The sequence below is a fragment of the Cololabis saira genome, chromosome 17, assembly GCF_033807715.1.
Source record: "Cololabis saira isolate AMF1-May2022 chromosome 17, fColSai1.1, whole genome shotgun sequence".
Lineage (NCBI taxonomy): Eukaryota > Metazoa > Chordata > Actinopteri > Beloniformes > Belonidae > Cololabis > Cololabis saira.
In genome coordinates this window covers 24,279,440-24,301,441 of record NC_084603.1, presented here as the reverse complement: position 1 = coordinate 24,301,441, position 22,002 = coordinate 24,279,440, and the positions used below count along the sequence as shown (strand labels likewise).

The 22,002-nt window shown below is 39.3% G+C and overlaps 1 protein-coding gene across 1 annotated transcript; it reads left to right on the top strand.

Annotated features, from left to right (window-relative positions):
* Nucleotides 1-313: 313 nt before the first annotated feature.
* On the top strand, nt 314-21,655 carry pibf1 (progesterone immunomodulatory binding factor 1). The gene is made up of 18 exons (XM_061744683.1): nt 314-902; nt 2,034-2,134; nt 3,729-3,927; nt 4,057-4,176; nt 4,861-4,994; nt 6,599-6,707; nt 6,789-6,908; nt 6,994-7,055; nt 7,285-7,410; nt 7,921-8,019; nt 14,047-14,212; nt 14,942-15,092; nt 15,627-15,717; nt 15,942-16,044; nt 18,007-18,137; nt 19,125-19,209; nt 20,289-20,468; nt 20,722-21,655. The coding sequence occupies exons 1-18, from the start codon at nt 633-635 to the stop codon at nt 20,773-20,775; spliced, it is 2,301 nt and encodes a 766-aa protein (XP_061600667.1). The 5' UTR covers nt 314-632; the 3' UTR covers nt 20,776-21,655.
* The last annotated feature ends 347 nt before the right edge of the window (nt 21,656-22,002 follow it).

Here is a 22,002-nt window from a genome sequence, read left to right as displayed (position 1 = left end):
TTTTTACCTTATTTTCAACTCAAGTCACATAAAAAACCACAAACTATATCTAAAAATGACAGCGATACTTTTAAAAGGTAGGTAGAGGAATAGTTCAGACTCTTGTTAATTTTGGGTGTCCATCTAATTTTTCGATGACAACAAAGCCGAAGAAGGATGTGAGTGTGACATTAGCTCCAGCGACCTCTGCGTTCAGGAGTGGTACTGCAGGACGGCACATAGCAACCACATGACAACCGGCAGCTACCGAATAGCAGCTGACGGCATTGCCAGCTCCGCTCGGCAGGGGGCGCTGCAGCAGCCGACACCTCGCACCAGCCCAGCCGGTGGCGCTTAGCAGACGGCTGCAGGCGGGACTCTTGAAAATAAACACAAGTCACGGTGTTTATGTTACACTTGTGTCATATATAATGATTTTTACATAGTAATGCGGTTGTCCGCTTAACCATGACCGAGATCGATTGGGGTTTTGCTGCAACCCGACGTTTAAATGTCCTTATCGCGATATCCATGAGCTCTTAATTGACTATAATCTCTTGAATACGTATCTACACACAGGACTGGTTGACTTTAGGAAAACAAAAAGACATTACAGAGGACTAAACCCCGGGTCCAAGCACAGTGAGGGCAAGATGCCGCCGAAGAGGCAGCATCTGAAGCCGACAGCCACCAACATGTCCATCTCCCTGGACCTGGAGTCGGAGGAGATCAGTCTGGAGACCACGGTCCCCACCACGGAGGACGTGTCCTCCTCCGACGAGCAGCGACACGGTGGCCAGCAGGTGGTGACCCGCCAGCTGCTCGAGAGGAAGGAGCTGCTGCACTCAGCCCAGCTGCTGAAGATCGAGCTGGCCCAGAGGAACCTCATCATAGACAACATGAAAGCAGACCACATGTCAAAGGTACAACAGAGTGGCATTGACACCAAATGTTAGTGTGTGTGTGTCTGTGTGTGTGTGTGTGTGTGTGTGTGTGTGTGTGTGTGTGTGTGTGTGTGTGTGTGTGTGTGTGTGTGAGAGTATGTTTGTGGTTGTCAAAGCTGTCAAAAGTATTCACATTCATTACTCAGGTAGAAGTATAGATACTAGAGTTTAAAAATAATCCTGTAGAAGTTGAAGTATCAACTCAAGTTTTTTACTCAAGTAAAATTATAAAAGTACTGGTTTCAAAACTACTTAAAGTATAAAAGTAAAACTAATATAAGGGGGAAAAAAGCCATTAAGGACAAAAGCCATTGAAAATGAATGCATCTTAGTATAATGCAAATATATTAAAGAACCATATATGTGTACTATTGAGCATTAACATGTGTTTCAGAGAGCAGGAGATATGATGACTAGTTGCCTATAAGTATTGTTATGGTGCAAAAAGTCAAACTTCAGAGGCATGTTATCATTTATCCTAACCTTTATTGGAATGTACATCCAAGTTTAGTTGCAGGAATCTGAGGGAACGGATGTAAGAACAAAACTGGACAAGAACATCTGAAACAACCACAACCAAATTCACTCTATCCGGATGGAGCAATTTAACTGGATAGTTTTTTTTAAAGGCTGAAATGAAATAGAGTAACAAGGCTGTTTTTAAAATGTAAGGAGTAAAAAGTACAGATAATTGCGTGAAAATGTAAGGAGTACTTGAGTTACTTTACACCTTTGCAATCATTAACATTTTTTCCTGCACTTCCTTGTAAACATTGTCTAGTTTTGATTGTATGATAATAGGGTTATAGGCATCATAAGCTCATGCTTCAGCCTACACCTTTTTTGGTCACATCTATTTGAGCCATCTCTGTAGTGCCTCTCTGGTTTTGCTGTTTTCCCCATGTGTGCTGTATGATGATGCTTGCACCGATGTAATAACATTGTTTTTGGATGACCAAACTAAACAAACAAAGTACAGCGGCCTTTTGCACATTGACAGTGTCCATGTGAGTATGTGAAGGGATTATCATGTATTGATATTGTTGGAGTCATAGTCTCAGAAGTGTATATGACCTGGTGTGACGTACACTGCTGTGAACTGTGTGTCAGATTGAGGAACTGGAGGAGAGGCTGAATGACGCCCTGCATCAAAAACAAGTGTTGGGCCTGAGACTGGACAACCAGCTGAAACTTGCTCAGGAGGATAACAGGTGAGAATGACAGACTCATACAAGTAAATCCTGTATATACACAAAAAATCAACTCTGCAGCCACTGCTCCTATCATTGCTGGAACGGTAAATCAAAATCTCTGATTGGCTCAGGAGACTCGGGAACATGAGGCAGAGATTGGAGTGATACACTGTTATAATGAGCAGTAAAACCTGTACAAATAAGACCTTCACAAAAGAGTGTTTCTTAACTATAAAAGTAAGACGCAAGTTGTTTGCAAAAGATCCGCTTAACAAGGATGACTCTTTCTGGAAATCATGCTGTGGCTTGATGGAAGAAAAAATAGGACATGTTGTCTGTAAGAGCAAACATATTTTTCCTACCACGGCCTAACTGCACGATGGGATTGTTGACAGACCACAAAAAACAACACATGAAGAGGGCTTTTTTTTTTTCTGCCGTCCTAACAGTTGACACAAAAATATCAAAACCCCTGGACAGTATTTGCATGATGGCCTGAGGATCTCAGAGAACTACAAACCTTAGTAGGAAAATATCCCAAACAGCACACTTTAAAGAGTTGGCTGCACAAAATGTGAAACTCCAAAAAAGAATGACAGCTATGTATCTATTGTAGAGGATGACCAGTGCTTCAGGTCCCTTGCCTTGTTGTTATTTTAAAACTCTAAAAGATAGCATGTTAAAAGTAATTTAGTAATTTAGCTACCGTAACTACATTATATACTTTTGGGAGTGATCCATCTTTTATTTGCTTACCTATTTAATTTAATAGATATTTTGAATCAGGTTGCCCAAAGGTTTGCCAACTACTTTTTTTTATTAAAATGTTAAGAAAGTAACAAATGCAAGGTTTCTGATGGGTCTTACTTCCACTGTATTTTTGATTGTCCCTTTATCAAAAGTTTCTGGGGAAAGGTTTCTGATGAAATTTCTGTAATATTCTTATCTAGGTCTTAAACCCCTTTCCTGTATTCTTGGATTACATTCTACTCTGAATCTTAAACCCCACATGGTAAAACTGCTTGATGTTCTTTTGTTTGGTGCCAGAAGGTGCATCTTATGTCAGTGGATTTCTGACAAACCTCCTAAGTTTTCACAGTGGCAACAAAGTTTATTGGAACTCATCCCTCTGGAAGCCACGACCTACTGGCTTAAGGACAAACCCTCATTGTTTTATAAAATTTGGGACCCATTCTTGGACTACATTGGAACAGAGCATGCACAGACTTTGCAGAGAGGCCTCTACGGTCTTATCTGGACATATATCCCTAGAGAAGCCTATACCTGAGTTTGAACCAAGCGGAATATGTAACACCTCACTGCCTGGATTTATGGTCACGTACCCATTCAACTGTTAACAGTTTTTTTTTTCTTTCTTTCTCTCCCTTCCTTATATTTGTTTACTCATTTTGCTTCATCATCGTGTGTGAATTCCTCCTCAGTGTGTTCTGTGTAGAATATGGTGTTCTTATATCTCCTTGTCATGTTTTCTTACTTTAAAACCAAAATCAATAAAAATATCTAAAAAAAAAAAAATGCTAAGAAAATGTAACGATTGCAACATTACGAGTCTCAAAAGGGAACTGCGTTAACAAGGATTTTCATTTTAAAGGAAACAGCAGACTCTGCGAAAGCAAGAGATGGAGGCGATCCTGCTTCGGCAGCAGCAGCTGGAGCAGACCAACCGACAGCTGTGTGAGAGGGCTGGAGAGCTGCGGAGGTCTCTCAGGGACCTGGACATCTCCCAGGACCGGTACCAGGAGCTCCGCAGCCTCCCCGATGACAAAATCTCTATACAGGATTACGTAGCTGTAAGTATGTCGGAGCGCTCTCTAAGCACACACACCTCCCTGGTGAATGTTGAACCCTGCTGATGCCTGAAGGAGACAGTTATTGAAGCTGCAGGGGAACAAGGTGACTTTTGTCTGTTTTATGTCTAGATGCGCTTCTACGAGGCTGTGACTCCTTTGCGAGCTCAACTGACTCAACTCAATGTGCAGAAAAACTATTTGAGCGAAGAGCTTGACTTGCACAGACCAAAGATGAAGACTTTGTTGGAGGTACAGAACACAAGCTTCCACTGCACCTATGTAACATCAACACTCATCTTTATTTCCTATATTGTCAAATTATAAATAATACCTGTAGCATTTTATCTCAGAATAGTTATTTTCCCTGTTTTAGCATATTTTTTTGTTCACCCTTTAAGGATTGTGCCATCTGGACTTCAGATAAACATGTTCATCTTGTTCTTGTAGTCATCTAAAACATGCACAGATCACAACCTCTTTGAAAAAATGTTAACATGTTGTGTTTAGGACAAAAATAGTGTGAATTACTAAATAAGCAATCTCTTGTTATGGTCCACAGTAACAGTAAGCACAAATGACACATTGATAAAATAATTGTGTTACATAATTAAAGAAGGGCTAGAAAACAGGACAAGAAATCATGTCCCTGCACAGGTTGATGCTATTGTAACAATGTATAGTATAGTATAGTATAGTATAGTATAGTATAATATGACATCATACAGAGCATCTAAGCTTTGGACAGGTGAAAATAGTTTTAGAAAGATATCCAAACAGATCAAGATTTTTTTTCTATTTGAGAATTTGCAGATGCTATATAACATTTAAAACTTGAATTGAACAAAATGTTTTTCTGGTAATAAGTGCATGTGGAAACATTTACTATGTTTGAATCATATCTGACTATATAACAATGTGTTTGTGTATCCACAGAGCTATGAGGAGGAGCGGCGGCTGCGAACTGATCTGGAGTTGAGGAGTCAGAGACTGACCTTAGAGCTGGCCGATACCAAACAACAGATCCATGAGGGAGACTTTCGCCGAAACAACTACCCAAATATAAAACGGTGTGTGTATGATTTCAGTGCTGGAAAGGAGACCAAAACGTGAGGGTCTAACACACGCATGGACAAAATATGGTCCAAGGGTTGGACGTGGTCCCTGAATCATCTCAATTTGGCCTCCTTACATAAAATACATTCTGTTAAGGATTCTTCAGGTGATAGAAAACAGAGTCTACACTTTAGTTGGCCATTTAACTCGACTACCACATAGAGCGCTGTCTTCGTTCAGGCTGGAATATTAATTTTGTCTGCAGTGACAGGTCAGTACGCGGCGGTAATGGTGCCGCAGCCCCATCTGGAATGAACTCTTGAAAAAAGGAAAAACGTTGACACAGAATGTTGTGGTTTTAACTTAATCTCAAACTTACTCTAACACGTCTGCTGCTCTCCTTTCCTTTTATGCATTCTGGGCACGCCTTTAGTTACATAGCTGGCTGTGTAGTCAGTAGAAAAGTATAACTTGTACATGTTTTTGTTTGTAACACAACTATAACACAACTTGCCACTGATGTGAAGAGAGGAAACAGTTTCCCACATTAAAATGCATGCAGAAGAATTTACAGACAGCATCTGCAAATTAGCATGAAAACATTTGTAAAGTTTGTAAAATTGATCAAGCTTTCATCTGATTGTTAATTTATTTAATTAGATGACAAAATATGCAGCTGGGTGTTTGATTGGTGATTTAAAAAAAAAAGGTTGGGGGAAAAAGGATTCACATGAGATTTGCAATTCTTATTTACAAAGGTTGTAGAATTAATTTTCAAATTAGATTTGTTATGCCCCTTTTTATTTCCCTCCAATACATTTTATTCATTTGGCAAACTTGACTTACTCCCCATCTGTGTACAAACTGCACACAGAAAAGCTCCAGCTGGGATCCAAACCAGGAATATATATATATATATATATATATATATATATATATATATATATATATATATATATATATAAAGAATGCAATAATATAACAAAAAAAATATCTTTATGATGACGCCTGAATTGTTACAGGAGTCTGAGTCTATCATTTTCATTTATCCAAATGTATTTCTTTTGGAGAATGTTTACCTCTTTGTTTTACTGTTTTGTAATTACAATTACTCTGAGCTAGAGCCTGTTACCCTCCAACCAGAAGGTTGCTGGATCAGTCCCAGGCTCCATCCCAGCCAGAGTGGCTCTGGGCAGGACCCCAAACCCCACATTGCTCACATTGCCCCAGCCACCACCAGTGCTGGTCCCGAGCCCGGATAAACGGGGAGGGTTGTGTCAGCGGGGGCATGGGATTTAAAACGTATGCCAAATCAATATGAAGAACACAATGATCCACTCTGACAATCCCCACAAAGGGAATAGCAAAAGGATGCTTGCTTGCTTTAATATAAACAGAAGCCTGGATTAGTACTCTTTTATGAATAAAGCGAATACTCGTAAATCAAATTATGACCCTATGAATCAAAACTGAATGATATCGTACAGAATATTATGTAATTATTTTTAATTACACAATAAAAACAACGTTAGGTTGTGGTCACTAAATGCTCAATATTTTAAAAACAGCTTCTGTAAGTTGACAGTTGACACGTATTCCTTTTTACTGTGGTTTTCAGCGAGCGTGACAACTTTGAAGCAGAGCTGAAGGAGTTGAAGAGGAGATTCGAGACTGTAGACTTGGCACACGCTGCCCTGACCAGAGAGAGGGAGACACTCGGCAATGAGGTGCACACTCACCTACATGCTCTTTAAATGTAGTTTTCTGAATATTCACTTCCTGGGTTAACTGTTCTTTTTCCCCTCCAGGTGGCGACATTGCAGCAGTCAGTGACTCTGCTGCAGAAGGACAAGGAGTACCTACACAAGCAGAACATGGAGCTCAGCGTTCGCTGTGCTCATGAGCAAGATCGCCTAGAGAGGCTGCAGGTTTTTACCGTACCGGTCTGACAGATACGGCATACATTAACACAAGGAAGTCCTTTCATGTGCTCTTTCTGTTTTTGTGGTTTAGGTACAATTAGAAGATACTAAGAAAGCAAGAGAGGACGTGTATGAAAAATATGTATCATCCAGGTCAGGTTCTGTTTATTCACTCCTGTCACCAACAATTTATATTCCAGTTTCACTTTGTTTTTAAATTGAGAGTCTGAGCTGTGCGTAAACGTTTGTGTGACACCAATAAATCACTAGTAAAATGAAAACGTTTCGACTTAGATCGGTATTTACTCCCTCCTGTGTAAGTGATTCTACCCTTGATCTGACTTGAACAGGATTTTTAGTTTCTACAATGTTTCCAACACAGAGATCACTACAAGTCAGAGTATGAGAACAAACTGAGAGAAGAGTTGGAGAACATCAGGCTGAAAACCAGTCAGGAGATAGAGAACCTGCAGAGAACGTCCAGAGAGATGTATGAAAGGGAGAACAGGTACCATTCTTTTTCCATTTCACTCTTAAATAACTATGAACATGCACAATGCATGTGGTTCAAACATTGGGAACTTCCTTTTTTAAACATAAATAACCAGTTATTATTTAAGTCGAGAGTCGAGATTGTGTTAGGACTGATGTTATTTAATTCCGATGGCTTGATTATCATGATTTTTCACTTTCGCAGATCATTGAGAATCCAACAATGATTCATCATATTTGAATGACTGATTATGACACAAAAAATATTCATATTTCATATTTACGAGCTGAGGGGATTGTGTAAAGGAGGACCGGAATTGTCCAAACTGTCATAATCCACTATATAAGTCAGTTCATGGAAAATATCCAAATATAAACAGCTCCACCAGTGTTTCTTCATTATAGATGAGCTTCAAAATGAGTTCAAAAGAATAAAATATCTTTGCTATGTATAATATTAATTTCCTGGGATGGGAATTTGTTTTTTTTGTTTTGTTTAATATGTGTTTGTTATGTATTCAACCAGGAACTTGCGTGAAGCTAGAGACAACGCTGTGCTGGAGAAGGACAGGGCCGTATCTGCTGAGAGGGACACTCAGTCCAGATATGACCAACTTCTGGAGCAGTGAGTTTAAGTTTCCATTCATACACAAAAATATATGTTGTGAGGTTTCAGTCAGATGGAGTTGATTTTTTTTTTTTCAAATCAAATCAAACTTTATTTATAAAGCACCTTTCATACATAAAATGCAACACAAAGTGCTTTACATAAAACAAATAAACATGAAGCGTATTAATACCCTGCCCCCCTCCCCCCTCCCCGAACACACACAGACAGACACAAGCACACCACAATTCACTCAAGTTACACACACAGACACACACGCAGACACACGGTGTAGACATGGCTGAGCACCGAGGATCCCTGTGAGGAAATGGTATCAGGGAGCCGTCCACGCCAGGAGGTCTCATAGCCCGCAGCTACAGGGGGGGGGGGAGGGGGGGCTCCACAGAGACCATCCCGGCCCGGACAGATAGAGGAATCCACACCACAGCGGTAAAGCCGTGGTGCAGAGCTCCACACTCCTGCAGGCAAGGACGACCCCCAGGACGACACTCCTGCAGGCCAGAGTCACTCCCAGCATGGAGGCTCCCCTTGAGGAAACACTGGAGCTAAAAGCTACAAGAAAGCAGGATAAAATACGGTACACTAAAAGAGTTTAAAAAGTATAACATGAAATAAAATCCTAAAAGTATGTCTAGAAACAAGACATTAAAAACTAAAAGAATAAGACAGTAGAATGTATAAAATAGACCATAAATAACGACTATAACATTGAGATAAGACAATGCAAATAAAATGATAAAACAGGATAAACTAAAGATTAATATAAAACAGAGTAGTAAGATCCAATAAAAATAGGGGGGAGCATAAAAAATGTAAAAGAGTTAAATGAGTCAGTTAAAAGCCGGATTAAAGAGATGGGTCTTGAGCCTTTTTGTAAAAACATCAACAGTCTCTGCGGCCCTGAGCTTCTCCGGGAGGCTGTTCCACAATCGGGGACCATAAAAACTGAATGCCACCTCCCCGTGTGTCCTGGTTCTAACTCTTGGTATCGCTAAAAGGCACCGGAGGACCTCAGGGTCCGCGAGGGTCGATAGGGTAAAAGTAGTGCCGACAAATAAGAAGGCCCAAGACCATTAAGACACTTAAAACTAGTAAAAGAACCTTAAAATCGATCTTAGTGATCTTTTTACAAGACTTTTAGTTGCACAATAAAAGGTGTCAAAGCAAGTTCATCCACTTCTAATATTTTAAATATTTTGCGGTATATAAATACAGATGCAGATAATGTAAGTACAGTGCTATGCAACAGTTGTAGCCATCACTCACACATACTGGAGACATCAACAGCAAACCGAACTCCGGCTCCACCGTGTCACATTGAAGGCATCGCCTCCGTCAGGGGTTGAGAAAATTTCTACTTTTCCAGACATCGACACAAGCGTCAGGGACAGAGACGTAGGGTTTTTCTTGGACAAAAAAATGTAAGACAGCCAGATCCGTCACATTTGTGCTGCTTCATCCCTCTGAGAAATACATAGTATTTTCAATTCACGGAAAACAGTATCTCCAAACGAGTATGAGCTTGTTGTGTTTGACGTCTGAAACAGCAACCTGGTTTATAGAACAGGCACACGCATCCTCTCAATGTTTCCTGAATTAACGTTACATCCCATCAGTGTTCTTTTTACAAACAGAGTTGCAGTGAGGGATGAAATAGTGAATAGAGCAGACATAATAAATCTAATATGGGAGACTGTTATATTATGTTCCTTTTAAAAAACACAGTTAATTTATCAGGAATGAAAATGTGATACGGTTGCCTGTGGAAGGAGAGTCGGAGCACAAGTGAGGACCAAAGTTAGAGAGAGGAATCAAGGCAAAAAGTAATTTGAGGAGGTTACTGCATTAAAACTGAAGTTATGTGATTTTAAAATGTTATTCATCTTTTCAAATATTACAAAAAACCCAGAAGGCGTGGCTTTGATCCTCAGTAGCTGAAGGCATTCAACTGGCTCATAATCACTGAGGGCGGCATGATGAGTAACATTTGCCAACGCTATTTTTTGTTGGACAGCCGTCCACCAATTACACACCAGATGCTATAAAACGATATGAGACAACTGTTTACCGTAAAGCAGCAGAGGGGGAAAAAATACAAATCAGAAATGGGTAGGCTGTACCACTTTTACCTGTTTAAAATGAAAAGGCTGAGAAGCTGGGACTCTGGGCGTGAGCTGTGACAAGTTTTTGTTGAATACAAATGTGACACCTACTTGCTTTGTTCTACATCTTATGACTAGAATAATTTTGTGCATTGCAAGATTTTATTTGTTTGTATCGAAATACACAGTTACAGAATATTCGGGGTCTTTGAACACACTCAAAAATTGTGGCACGACATTCACCCACATAAATAAATATTAAATATTAAAGCTTTCTGGTTCTTTCATTCAAAGAACCAGTATCTTCCAGATGTTTTTTTTTAATTAATATTATTTACATGTTAATATCACTATCAAACAGTAGTTTCTGTTTTGTTTTGCCAGCTTTGTCACCCCAGGGCAACAGTCACAGATTCAATGTGAGAGTTCAGTCACTCATTGTAACAGTTTGTTGGCTTCACAAAAGCAGGCATTCGCTCCCGACCAGTAAAGAACTGGTGCCCCCAGTTTTACTGGCTGAGATCTGCTTCTCTGTAAAAATGTGAAGAACTTGTTTTAGATTAGACATGGACCTGCCTCTAAATGAACTTCTTCACCAAGTTAACTAAGCGGAAGTCATTTTTAGCCACTTTTTGTGGATGTGACTCAAAATCCCACAGTGGTATTTAAATAGTGAAAACATATTTCAAGTCTAGGCCCCAGTAGCTCAGTTGGACCAGCAGGCGTCCCACATACTAAACCCATGGCCTCTGACTCAAAAACTTTGCTCTTCTGTTTTTAACTACTGGAAACTATTTTACCTATTTTTGAAAATACACCAGATTATGTATCGCAGTGATTTCAGGTGGTGTTGCTTTATTTATTTATTTACTTTTAACTGTACTCGTGTTTGACGTGTCAGATATCCTGAGAATTTAGGATTCCCACTACCAAGGCTGTAATTAAATGTAGCGTACCTCCTTATGGAAAGTTAGGAAGCTATTCCCGAGGGCAACAGGAGCCAGCTGGTGCATTTCACAGTTAGCTATGTGATATCTTAAAATTAGTCCTCAAGCAAGTATGATTGATATGTGTCGATGTAACTTTAGCTTTGATTCAGCTTGAATTCCTTTGCTTTTCCCTGAAAGCTGCGAGGTGTTCTTGCTCTGGTGCGTATGTCTGTTGCAGTGTGTCACCGGTGAATGTTGCGGGCGCGTCAGCTGTGATTTAGTGTTTTCTGGAGATCCCAGGAATCTTTTGCTGTAACTAAATGATGTGAAGGTTCCATGGAAGTCAGAGTTTTGCTTCTTTGGGTCTTTTGAAATTATGTTTAATCAAAAGACCCATTGCTCAAATTTTTGTTCTTTTTGAAACATTTTACCTGCAAAGAGCATACTTACATGTACATGTTCTGATTTACATGCTCATGCCGTTCACGGTGAACATTTTACTGTATCTTCAGCTGAAACACGGAGACGTGCACACGCAGCAGCAACAGTAGTAGTAGCAGCAGTAGTGGTGTCCCTGTCCCGGGTTTACTACTACATACCAGTCATTTCTCTAAATCCAAACCACCAGCTGTTGGTCTTTCCATACACACTCGCTCACACACACACACACACACAGAGACATGGATCTTCACTCTCCCTAGCAATCACACTCTCTCTCTCTCTATCTCTCTTTCTCTCTCTTTCTCTCTCTCTGCGATCACATTCCTTCTTTGCGTCACATCGATGGCCAGCAATGACAGATGCTAGCCTCAAGCCCTTAACCCCTAACCCCACGCATGCCCCTATTTTTGGGCCAAAGAATGAAGGGGAGAAGCTTTAAATGGCATCAGATAATTGAGGCATCGAGGATCAGATTGAACCTACGTGGTCTGTTCCCCAATACAGATCATTACCTGCGATTTTAATTTTGTAAAAATAAATTTCGAAACAAATTGTTGAGTATGGCTGTCTTTTTTTTTTTTTTTTTAACCTTTTTTTAAAAAAACACACAAGAAAACACCCTCTTAATATTTCTGCAAATATTGACTTAAAAATTGACATTTGTAAATACAGATAAATAAGTTTTGTTTTTGTTGTTTATTTGAACTGAGTTACATTTTTCTAGATGGCAACTGGCATTTCTGAACGGAGGCATAAAATGTCAGCCATGTGTACATGTCTATCACTGTGAGTGCATAGCTCCGGCCTGGGCACTATGGATGATGAAATCTCATCAGGTCAGCTGTAATCGAGAGTTATTAATATTATCCAACCAACCTCCATGGCTTGATGGAGCTTGTGTGCATGCTTGAAAGCTGCCCAAGGATAAGCACCAAGCCTCAAAAATTGTTGCTCGTGCTTTTACAACATCAAAACATTTTTATTCAATCAATGAATCAACCTTTCACTTACTTTTTTTTTAGTTTAAAATAAAATCATCTAAATATAACAGAGAATGAAGTCAATCATTTTTGTAGGACACAAAGTAACATCTTCATAGCTTTTTAGTCCAGAAGTCTTTAATTTGGGTAGTTGTGGACTGGCTGTCTTCCAGCTGGATGTTCAATATTTCACATGTGGACCCCGGATTGTCTCTGATCATGTATGTTTTTTGCAAAAATGTGCACTCTTCGTTGTGTGAAAGAGAATCATAATGTTAAGTGTTTTGTAGAACCCAGATAAGATTAAAATGCATAATATAAAAGTGGATCTCTTACCATTTAATACCACAGTGCCTCTAGCTGTCTTTATATTGCAAGTGTTTCTCATGAAAACTGAAAATGAAAGATACATTTAGTCTCCTAGCTTTTTTCTTATTGGTAAATTGTTAAATTAAAGGCCTTTGCTGCTGTTGGCAATAAGAATTCTTCAATATCAAACTAGATTAAACTTTGCTTTCGGGCACTGTTGAGAAATGCTTGAAGAAGTTAAGACTTGGCTTTCTCTTTTGGTGTCTTAATATAATGCTGCAGTAGCCAAACTCTCGCGTACCACTTTAAAACCTCTCAAACTCTTCATTGCACAAAACCCAGCAGATAATCCTTTTCCTACAGGTTTCTTAGACGTTCAAGCAATCGAGCAAACCATCATTTATAATAATTAATCCACATAACATGAAAGAAGACCTTCCAACATATTTTTGAAACTCTAGCTGAGTTTGGCCTCTGTGAGCGGTGGACTGTGCACGGCTTTATCACCGAGGCCTGTCCATATAAAATAACTGCACAAAAGACCCTGATCTCGTATTTCTAATGTATTTATTTATTTTATTTATTTATTTATTTTGCACACAATGATAACACAGTAATTTTATCATACAAGGACAAATAATTTGTGCAGGAGAGGAAAAGAAGCCCGAAGGGCTTATAAAAAATCCTCCCCCTCAATACCAAATCACCAAAACAAATCAATCAATAGAAAAAGAATAGAAAGGAAAAAGAAAAGGTAAAAGAAGCAAAGAAAAACACAATAAAAACCCAAACAAAAATATCCATGAAATGGCAATTTCATTTCAGTACGAATAGCCTGTTAATTTTGACTATATAAAAGATACCCCACCAAGCTGGTCCTAAACATTTTTAAGGATGACGCTAACTTAAGAGATCTATCTAAGAGTTGAGGGCCATGGAATTTGATAAAGGATTGGTGACTGCAGGTACGACAAAGAGGTAAATGAAAGTTCTTCCCACCTCTAACTGAATAAGAATGAATATCTGATGATAACAGAAAAAAATTATGAAAAGTGCCTGGAATGTCTTGTTTGAAATGAATGAACTTAAACATAAACAGGCATGTTTGAAACTTGTTAATAGAAAACATTGATAATAATTTAAATTAGCTAAATAAGGGTGCAGAAGGTGCTTGATGCTAATCAATAATCACTAATCCACCTGCTTACAGCATCGTATTGAAGTGGGTTAATATATGTCTTTGCCTATCCATCCGTGCTCCAGGTTCCGTCAGCTCCAGCTGGGCACCGACAGCCGCGTGGCAGAACTGTCCAACCACGCCAAGCTGCACTCCTTAGAATCCCAGCGTTCTCAAATGCTCAAGGAAGAAATGGCTAAGAACCTGGCCCAGTGCCAGGTGGAGTGTGAGAAACAGCAGAAGAAATTGGAGGTAATGGAGTTGCTAACTTCACCTTGATTTGGCATTATTTCTCGGTTTGAAGGTTAGGTTGCAGCACAATTCTACATGAAGATATTAAAATAGATATTTCATGATAAACAAGCATGGAATGCTACATTTTATGTACAATTAAAAGATGAAAGAGTCTCTCCTAATCCCGTTGTCAACATAATGATTGGTGAGTATTAACTGTAAAAGAGAAAGGGAAACTGAATTAAATCTTTGAGCATACAGTGTTGCTGGCACATTCATATGTTAGATAAGTGACACGGTGAATAACAACCTGATTGTAGCAGAATGTACAGGTGGCACAGATGGGATTTATGTAGGGGGGGGGTCTTTGTTCCTGTTTCATTTTGGTGGAGTTCTTTACATTAGGACGCATTATTACATTATTTCCACATTTTTCTCTAGTCTCGTTTAGTAAATGTGGTAAAACAGTGACTGCTGAATTACTAGTAAATTAATTGCAAAGTAAAGTAATGCAATCAGGTATTGAAATTTAATCTGCATCATCAGTTTAGGTATTAATCCATTATCCATCCTTTCATTACACTGATGGAACGTATCCTTTACATTATTACAATATTACTCTTGGTTGGTTGGACTTGCAATATTACTCAGTAACAATTTTATTTTCATGTTCTCCCCTTTTTAAAATGAATGTAGCAGGAAAATTCGGTTAGTTATCCCCCGTTCTCTTCTCCTTCCATCCCTCAGCTCCTCACCCAGGAGTTTTACAGGCTCCAAACGTCATCTGAGAAGCAGGTGGCGAAGCTTCAAGCTCAGAATGCCGAGCAGGCATCTCGGCTGGAGACGTATGAAAAGCTCGAGCAAGAGTTGGACCAAGTCACCATGCAGGCTGCCGAAAGTAAGATCAGAGCGTTAGTTCTGCAGAAGCCTGCACCGTATTCACTTTACTGAGTCAGAAAGACTAAAGCAGAATTGCAAATTTCTAGGGAGCTGAATTGACTTCCATCAGATAATTGTGTGTAGTGACATGCAAAAAGGCTATGACCTTGAATTATTTAAAGATAGAAAATAAATTTGCCATCTTGAATGACAAACACAAGATTGTCAAACTAATTTTTAGTGAGGGTCATATAAGCATTTCGTTTGCCCTCAAGGGGTCAGCTGCAACTGTAAGACGGCATAAATATCATCACTCCTGCATATATTGTACATCTGTCTTCATATTTGATTTTTATTATTTAAAATTATACATATTGTGTGCATTTCCAAAGATGTAAAACAATTATCTAAGCTCATATATGTCCCTTATTAAAATATATGTCCTTTTAAACATACATTTTTCAGGTTAAGATACACATGACTCCGTCAATCAATGATCAAACTCTTCAAGTAAACAACGACGACAATGCTCTGTTTGTTTCTCTGTTGTTAGTTGAGAATGAGGAGGAGGCAGAGAGGGTTTTGTTCTCATATGGCTACGGTGCTAATGTTCCCACGACGGCCAAAAGAAGACTGAAGCAAAGGTAAAGTGCATGAAACACTTCACATCTCAGTCAGTCATTGAAGTCCTCTAAAATCTCCATTGTTATCGTTTGTACTCTAAGAAAAAAAGACAAAACAGACATCATTTCAGGTCAAATCTTCCTTTTGAAACGTATGAAAGAAGGGCAGTGGAAAAAGACACAAGTGTGATCTTGTAAATGTTGTCATGTTTTGGAATTTTCTCAACTCTTTGGCTGTTGTGCAGCGTGCACTTGGCCCGCAGGGTGCTGCAGCTTGAGAGACAGAACACATCACTGAGGAGAGAGCTGGAGAGACACCAGTCACAGACAGGGCACATCTCTGAGGAGGTACACACACACACACACACACACACACACACACACACACACACACACACACAATAACCAGATGGGTGTCTGGCTTGGAACTGTCATTAATGGGATGCGGAAGTTTAAATTATTGTTAATTTTCAAAAGGAACACTGCGAGTCAGCACATGCTTTTTTTTCCGTCCCCACAAAAGTCCCACAGCAACGGAGATTATGGCTGCTGCACTGCTTTTATCAAAGTTATAATGATTTATCACAACCAGCCTTTACCCCTCTGTCATGAAAGAGTCTTTATTACAGAGCAAAGCTTGGTGGCTTGCTTCTTTGTCATCACCCATCATTTATCTTCTCACAACACGTTTCTGTTCACTCTGTGAACAGAAACCACCTCTGCATCCTTGTCATTCAGTCAAATTTTGTTAATTTGGGGGAGTGGGGAGGGGTTAATTAATTAAGTAGCTTATGGATTTGTTTGACACTTTATTGCGAAGTTTTGGGTTATTTGCAATTTTGCATAAGTTGCATAATTACAGTGACTCCAAACATCCTGATCGACTGGAAGAACAGCAAATCCTGCGACAGGTGGAAGGCCCCCCACACAGAGGTTATAGTAATGTTATGTCGGTGTGGAAGAAAGAGACAACAGCGACTGAGGAAAACTCTAAATTACAGAACTGTTGAAAGCCCCTTGGAATAATATACATACCAAGTACCTTTTAATAAAAACACTGTATTGAGTTGGATTTGTCAGTTTGCTTCGCTTTGTTTAATAGTTAATACATAATGCTTAAGAGCTACTGGTGGCATTGTTTTTGAAAGTTATCTCATGCATAAAACTTTTGCATAGCAATGGATAACATCACTAACCTCAGGGCTGAGCAGGAGTTTCCTCCTCCCCCACTCCACTTTTTTCTCTCTCTTTTCAAAAGATTGCGCTAAATCTCTTAGTCCACTTTGACAAATCATATCAGCAACATGACAGGTTATTTAAAAGCAGCCAGTAGACACCACAAAGTTTGAATGAGAAGAGTACGAAGTTAATCTTGTACCTGTCATGCTTGTTGACACAATGGGCAGTAGAGCCAAAAACCGTAACAGCTCCACCACACCAATCCTCATATTTTTGTTGTGTGTAGCACAGCACGTGCATGAGCCTGCAACAATAAGACTTGAACTTTGGGTGTGTATATTTTGTCTGTGTGTGTGTGTGTGTGTGACTTCATGTAGTCACATGTCCGTCACTCGTGCGCCGATAGCTAAAACTTATCCATTAAGACTTGAAATTAAGAGAACGATGGCCCTGGCCGCCCGTGCGCTTTGCTTTCCCTCGCTGCCTATTATAATCTCAACAAGGGCAGGGCTTGTGCAAGCCTTGTGCAAGCCAGAATCAAACGGGTAGCATGCTTGAGACTAAATAAGCCGGCCTTTCAGCTGTCAGCTGTGATTGACTGGTCCTTCTCTGAAATACCTCGTGATTCATCAAGTATGAATGAAGAGAGTAAAAACTTGTAGTTTCTTTTCTTCAAAAGAAAAACCGACAGGGTGTTGCCCACACAACCACCTACACAAATGTCCCGAGTTACTCGTTATTGTTCTTACCCTCCCACCTAGTTACACTCACTACTGACTGGCTGTAAAAGCGGTTTAATGTGTAACACCCTGATTTTATCTATTGTTTGGCTGATTTCAAGTTCAATACAGCCTGAGCAATGTGGATGTTTTTAATAAAAATGTTATAAAAGATACGACTTAGATATGCCCTCAATAAAAGCTCACATTTATGAGCCTTCATACCACACTGATGAAGTTCGAGATATGCCTCTTGGGACTTGTTGAGTTACTCATTCACAGTTATTGAGAGATTTTTTTTCATGTAAATAAAATTTGTCATATATCTGCCAACATCATATTCTGCAAGTGGATGTCCTTTTCCACTTGATTCACTGATCTGTCGTTTCTCCACATGTGTTTTGATCTGTAGTTGTCTGTAGCCAACCAGCTGTTGCAGCAGACGCAGCAGCCGTATAGCTACCTGGTTGAGACGGTGAGACAAAGGGATGCACAGATCAGCGTGCTGCAAGAGCGCGTCTCCTCTCTTGAGAATGAAGCCAGGTACACGCTCATGTACACTCTTGCTCTCCAGCTCTTCTCCATTAATGTCATTTGTGTTTCTATCTGGCCGTTTACTCCCATAACCTCCCTGCCCTTGGGTGTCTCAGCTTTATCTTGATCTCCATCTTCTGTCCCTCGTCTTGTCCTTGTACAGGTTTGTCTATGTCCACTTACTGTTTCACATCGGCGTATCTACAGCTGCCTGACACTGGCCTAAATCCCTGTTGTCGCCCTCCGTATTTTAGCTTGACAAATATGCAAGCTGACAGACTGCAGGTTTTTTCTTGCTGCTCACCACCACTGAGCGCTTACCTCAGGCAAGCAGGAGAGGGGGGGAGAAATCCTTTTTAAATGCTGTCAAGCTTCCCTAGCCTCCCCCAGCGTGTCAGAGATATGGAAGTTTCCCTGTGGCTGTGAGCTGCTATCTTTTAACAGCAGAGACACAGCTCACAGGGGCTTCTAGTACTGAAATCTTCTTGTTGAGAAAAGTTTTGATCTTTTTCCCCAGTGGATTGCAGTGAAGCTATTTGTTGTTTTAAGATCAGTTCAAGATGATTAGTTTCAAAGCCATCACCCCATTTACAAGCTCCTGTATGTACATTTTTGGGATTAAACATTTAAAAAGTGCCATCATGTTGTTTTTGTAAATCTTTAAAAATGTGTTTTTAATTCTTGGATTAACTCTTTATGAAATGATGTACTAAAAAACCCCAAATGCCTGCCTTTAAGATTGATTGTTGCTCATTTTTGCTGGTTTCTAATGTTTATTTATTCCTCCCCTCAGCACAGTTAGATACATTATATTATATTCAGATTTAACTTCACCATCAGATATGATTCAGTGTTGGTCATAGCCAGTCCCACCCTGAAATATTCTTGAAAATGCTGCCTAAAGATTGTAACACTCATATAAAAAGTCATGAAAGTGTAGTAAAGTTAGTTTTGCTGAAGATCCAATGTCTGGATGTTTTCTGATGTGTTCTCCAGCTCCCTGAGGAAAGAGCGCAGCGCTCTTCAACAGGTGAAAAACGACATGGCAGCCGATCTAGAGCGCCTTCTCAACCACAGAGAGGTACATATAATAATAATGATGATGATGATGATGATGTGGGCTATTTCTTTTAACATGTTGAAGTTGCATTTAATAACTTTCTTTATTGTTTGATTAGGTGATTATATTCTCAATTAATCTTAGGCTGCAGGACAATCTCTTGAAGCCCAAGTTGGCGTTCCTTGGATAACTTGATTTTGTTTATTTATTACTTTTTTTAAAGATTATTTTAGCTATTATTTTAGATATTCAGTGGACCCATTTCACAATAATCACGATTCATTTGTCAGTGAACTGTTCGGACTGTAAAGCACTGAAAGGCTGTGAGGGGAAAAAATAATTTTTTAGAGCTCAAAGTGATGTTAATGTCTTATAAAAAGCTTCTAACCTAAACATATTCAACTGTCATTAAAGAAAGGAAACATTTTTTTACATTTGAAAGCATGTTTGCTGACAAATTTGTTGCTTATCACATTTTCTTTTACAAGCTAATTGCTATTCTTCACCCAGTTATCACTCTGGATGCATTATTGCACTGTGTTGCAATGTTTCCTTCAAGATTGTGTGTGTGTGTGTGTGTGTGTGTGTGTGTGTGTGTGTGTGTGTGTGTGTGTGTGTGTGTGTGTGTGTGTGTGTGTGTGTGTGTGTGTGTGTGTGTGTGTGTGTGTGTGTGTGTGTGTGTGTGTGTGTGTGTGTGTGTGTGTGTGTGTGTCCAAGCCAGCCGTTTGCTGTACAAACTATGTGCACTGTCACACACAGCTGTTCCTCAGCTTGGCTGTTTGGGATGCCACTCGCCTGCATGTACATTTGTGTCTATGCATGTGTCCTCATGAGTGCGTGTTACATGCCGATGCTCGTGTCCTCAGAGGTGATAAATAGAACCGTGAAATGGCCCCGAGTCCCCCCCTCTGTCCTGCAGACCCTTGAGCTGGTTGAACTTATTACAGGTCGTCTGATAACAGATTCTTGAAAAACAAGTATTCTGAAGCAGCCGCGATAAGAGCTAGGGCTGTTTTAAACCAGAAGAACAACGTTTGGACACTGCACTTCCAGTCATTTAATATTTTATTTCTATTTACACAAAACTTTGAATTTATCAGGAGCTGGCAATGATGAAGCAGGTCCTGATCGGCATGCAGTCCAGACAGGGAGAAGCTATAAACCTGCTGGAAACTAATAAAGCTTGTATCAAGACGTCTGGTACGGGAACGCAGCAGTCCAAACATATCACCAGGAACACAGAAGAAGAATCGCCAAACAAGCCCAAACCGACTGTGTTTGTGAGTGTCTGATGTGGCAACACCCATTTCTGAGTCACACTAGCTTAACCTGCTCGGACAGATGTTCAGACAAAAGATCGGGGTAGATTGGCAAGAATTTATAAATAGCTTTTGTTGTTGTTTAGTTTAATTTGAGTTAGCTGAGAGATATGCTGTAGAATATATTCTTAAATCGTGTGGGGAAAAAAGAAACTTGGTGTGTTGTCCTTGTGTTGTCCTATAACTCATTCTTTTTCCTGTGTTTTGTTTGCAGACCAATAAAAAAGTTCCTGATTGGTACAAAACCATGAAGCAGAAGCCGAAATGAACGTGTGTAACGAGTGCTGCTTACTCAGGTCTTTAACAATTGTAACTTTTATTCAGGCTTTGTATTTTAAACTTGTAAATTACACTTTTTGTAGATCTCTACTACTTTTCAAATACAAAAGTAAAAAGCTGTTTCCAATGTCATTTTTCTTTTCTTCTTTCTATATATGAATTTCCCAGCACATTGGTCTAAAATCAGAGGTATTACCATCCACATTCCTTGCAAACAGAATGCCCAAAAATTCCTTTTTGCTTGGCAGTGGTCTATTTTATTAGGTCTGTCTATCATTATTTCCTCATCTTTTCCTGGCTTTCACATACTGGTTGCTGCAGACAAACAACACAGCAGGAACCTTAACCTTTGATTTGCACTAGCTGAAGCTCCTTTGCCTTTAAATATAGACATAGTAGGCATACCTTTATCATTTCAGAGTATGTTCTTATTGGTGTCATATTAAACTCAGCCGCACGGCCGCTGTGAAGCTGGGTTGTACCTTTTCAGCCTTTTTTGTTGTTGTTTTTTAATGGAAAAATTTACAAAATATACTTTCTGAGTTGCAATTGTTAAGGGCATTTTTCCTATTTTTTTTCTTTTTTCATTCGTACATAACTGACTTGGATTAATGGGACATTAAGCAGCCCACTACACAATTTTACACATGAAGTTCACACCACAAGGGTGTTATATTAATTTAAAATCCCTGTGTAACATATTAAAACAGAATTTGAAATTAATAATTAATTACTAAATTTTATATGTATTTATATGTATTTTTTGTATTTTTTATATATTTTTTATTCTGACTTTTCAGTCTTTTTACAACCTCCCCTGCCTGTGTGTGCTAAGTGTACTGCTGACAACAAAAATAAGTGTCCCCACTGAGGGAGAAAATAAAGGATATCTTATCTTATCTTATCTTATCTTAATTTGAAGTTTCAGACTTCAGCTGATTTTATGAAATTAAAAAATATATAATTTGATTCTACTTAATTTCACTCACCCTTCTTATTTCTAAAATAATATATAAAGTATTTTTTAAATATTGAGATTATACACGATGGTACCACATTGCCCAGCTAACACAAAAGCCAGAGAGGTATAAAATTCCCTAAACCTTAGGGGGGCTAAAATCTCTAATGTTTTCCTAGAGTTGTAGTCATTATACAAACATTCCCAGCTGAGTGTATTTCTGTATTTCTGAAAGGAGGATGTTTTGTACAGGGGTAT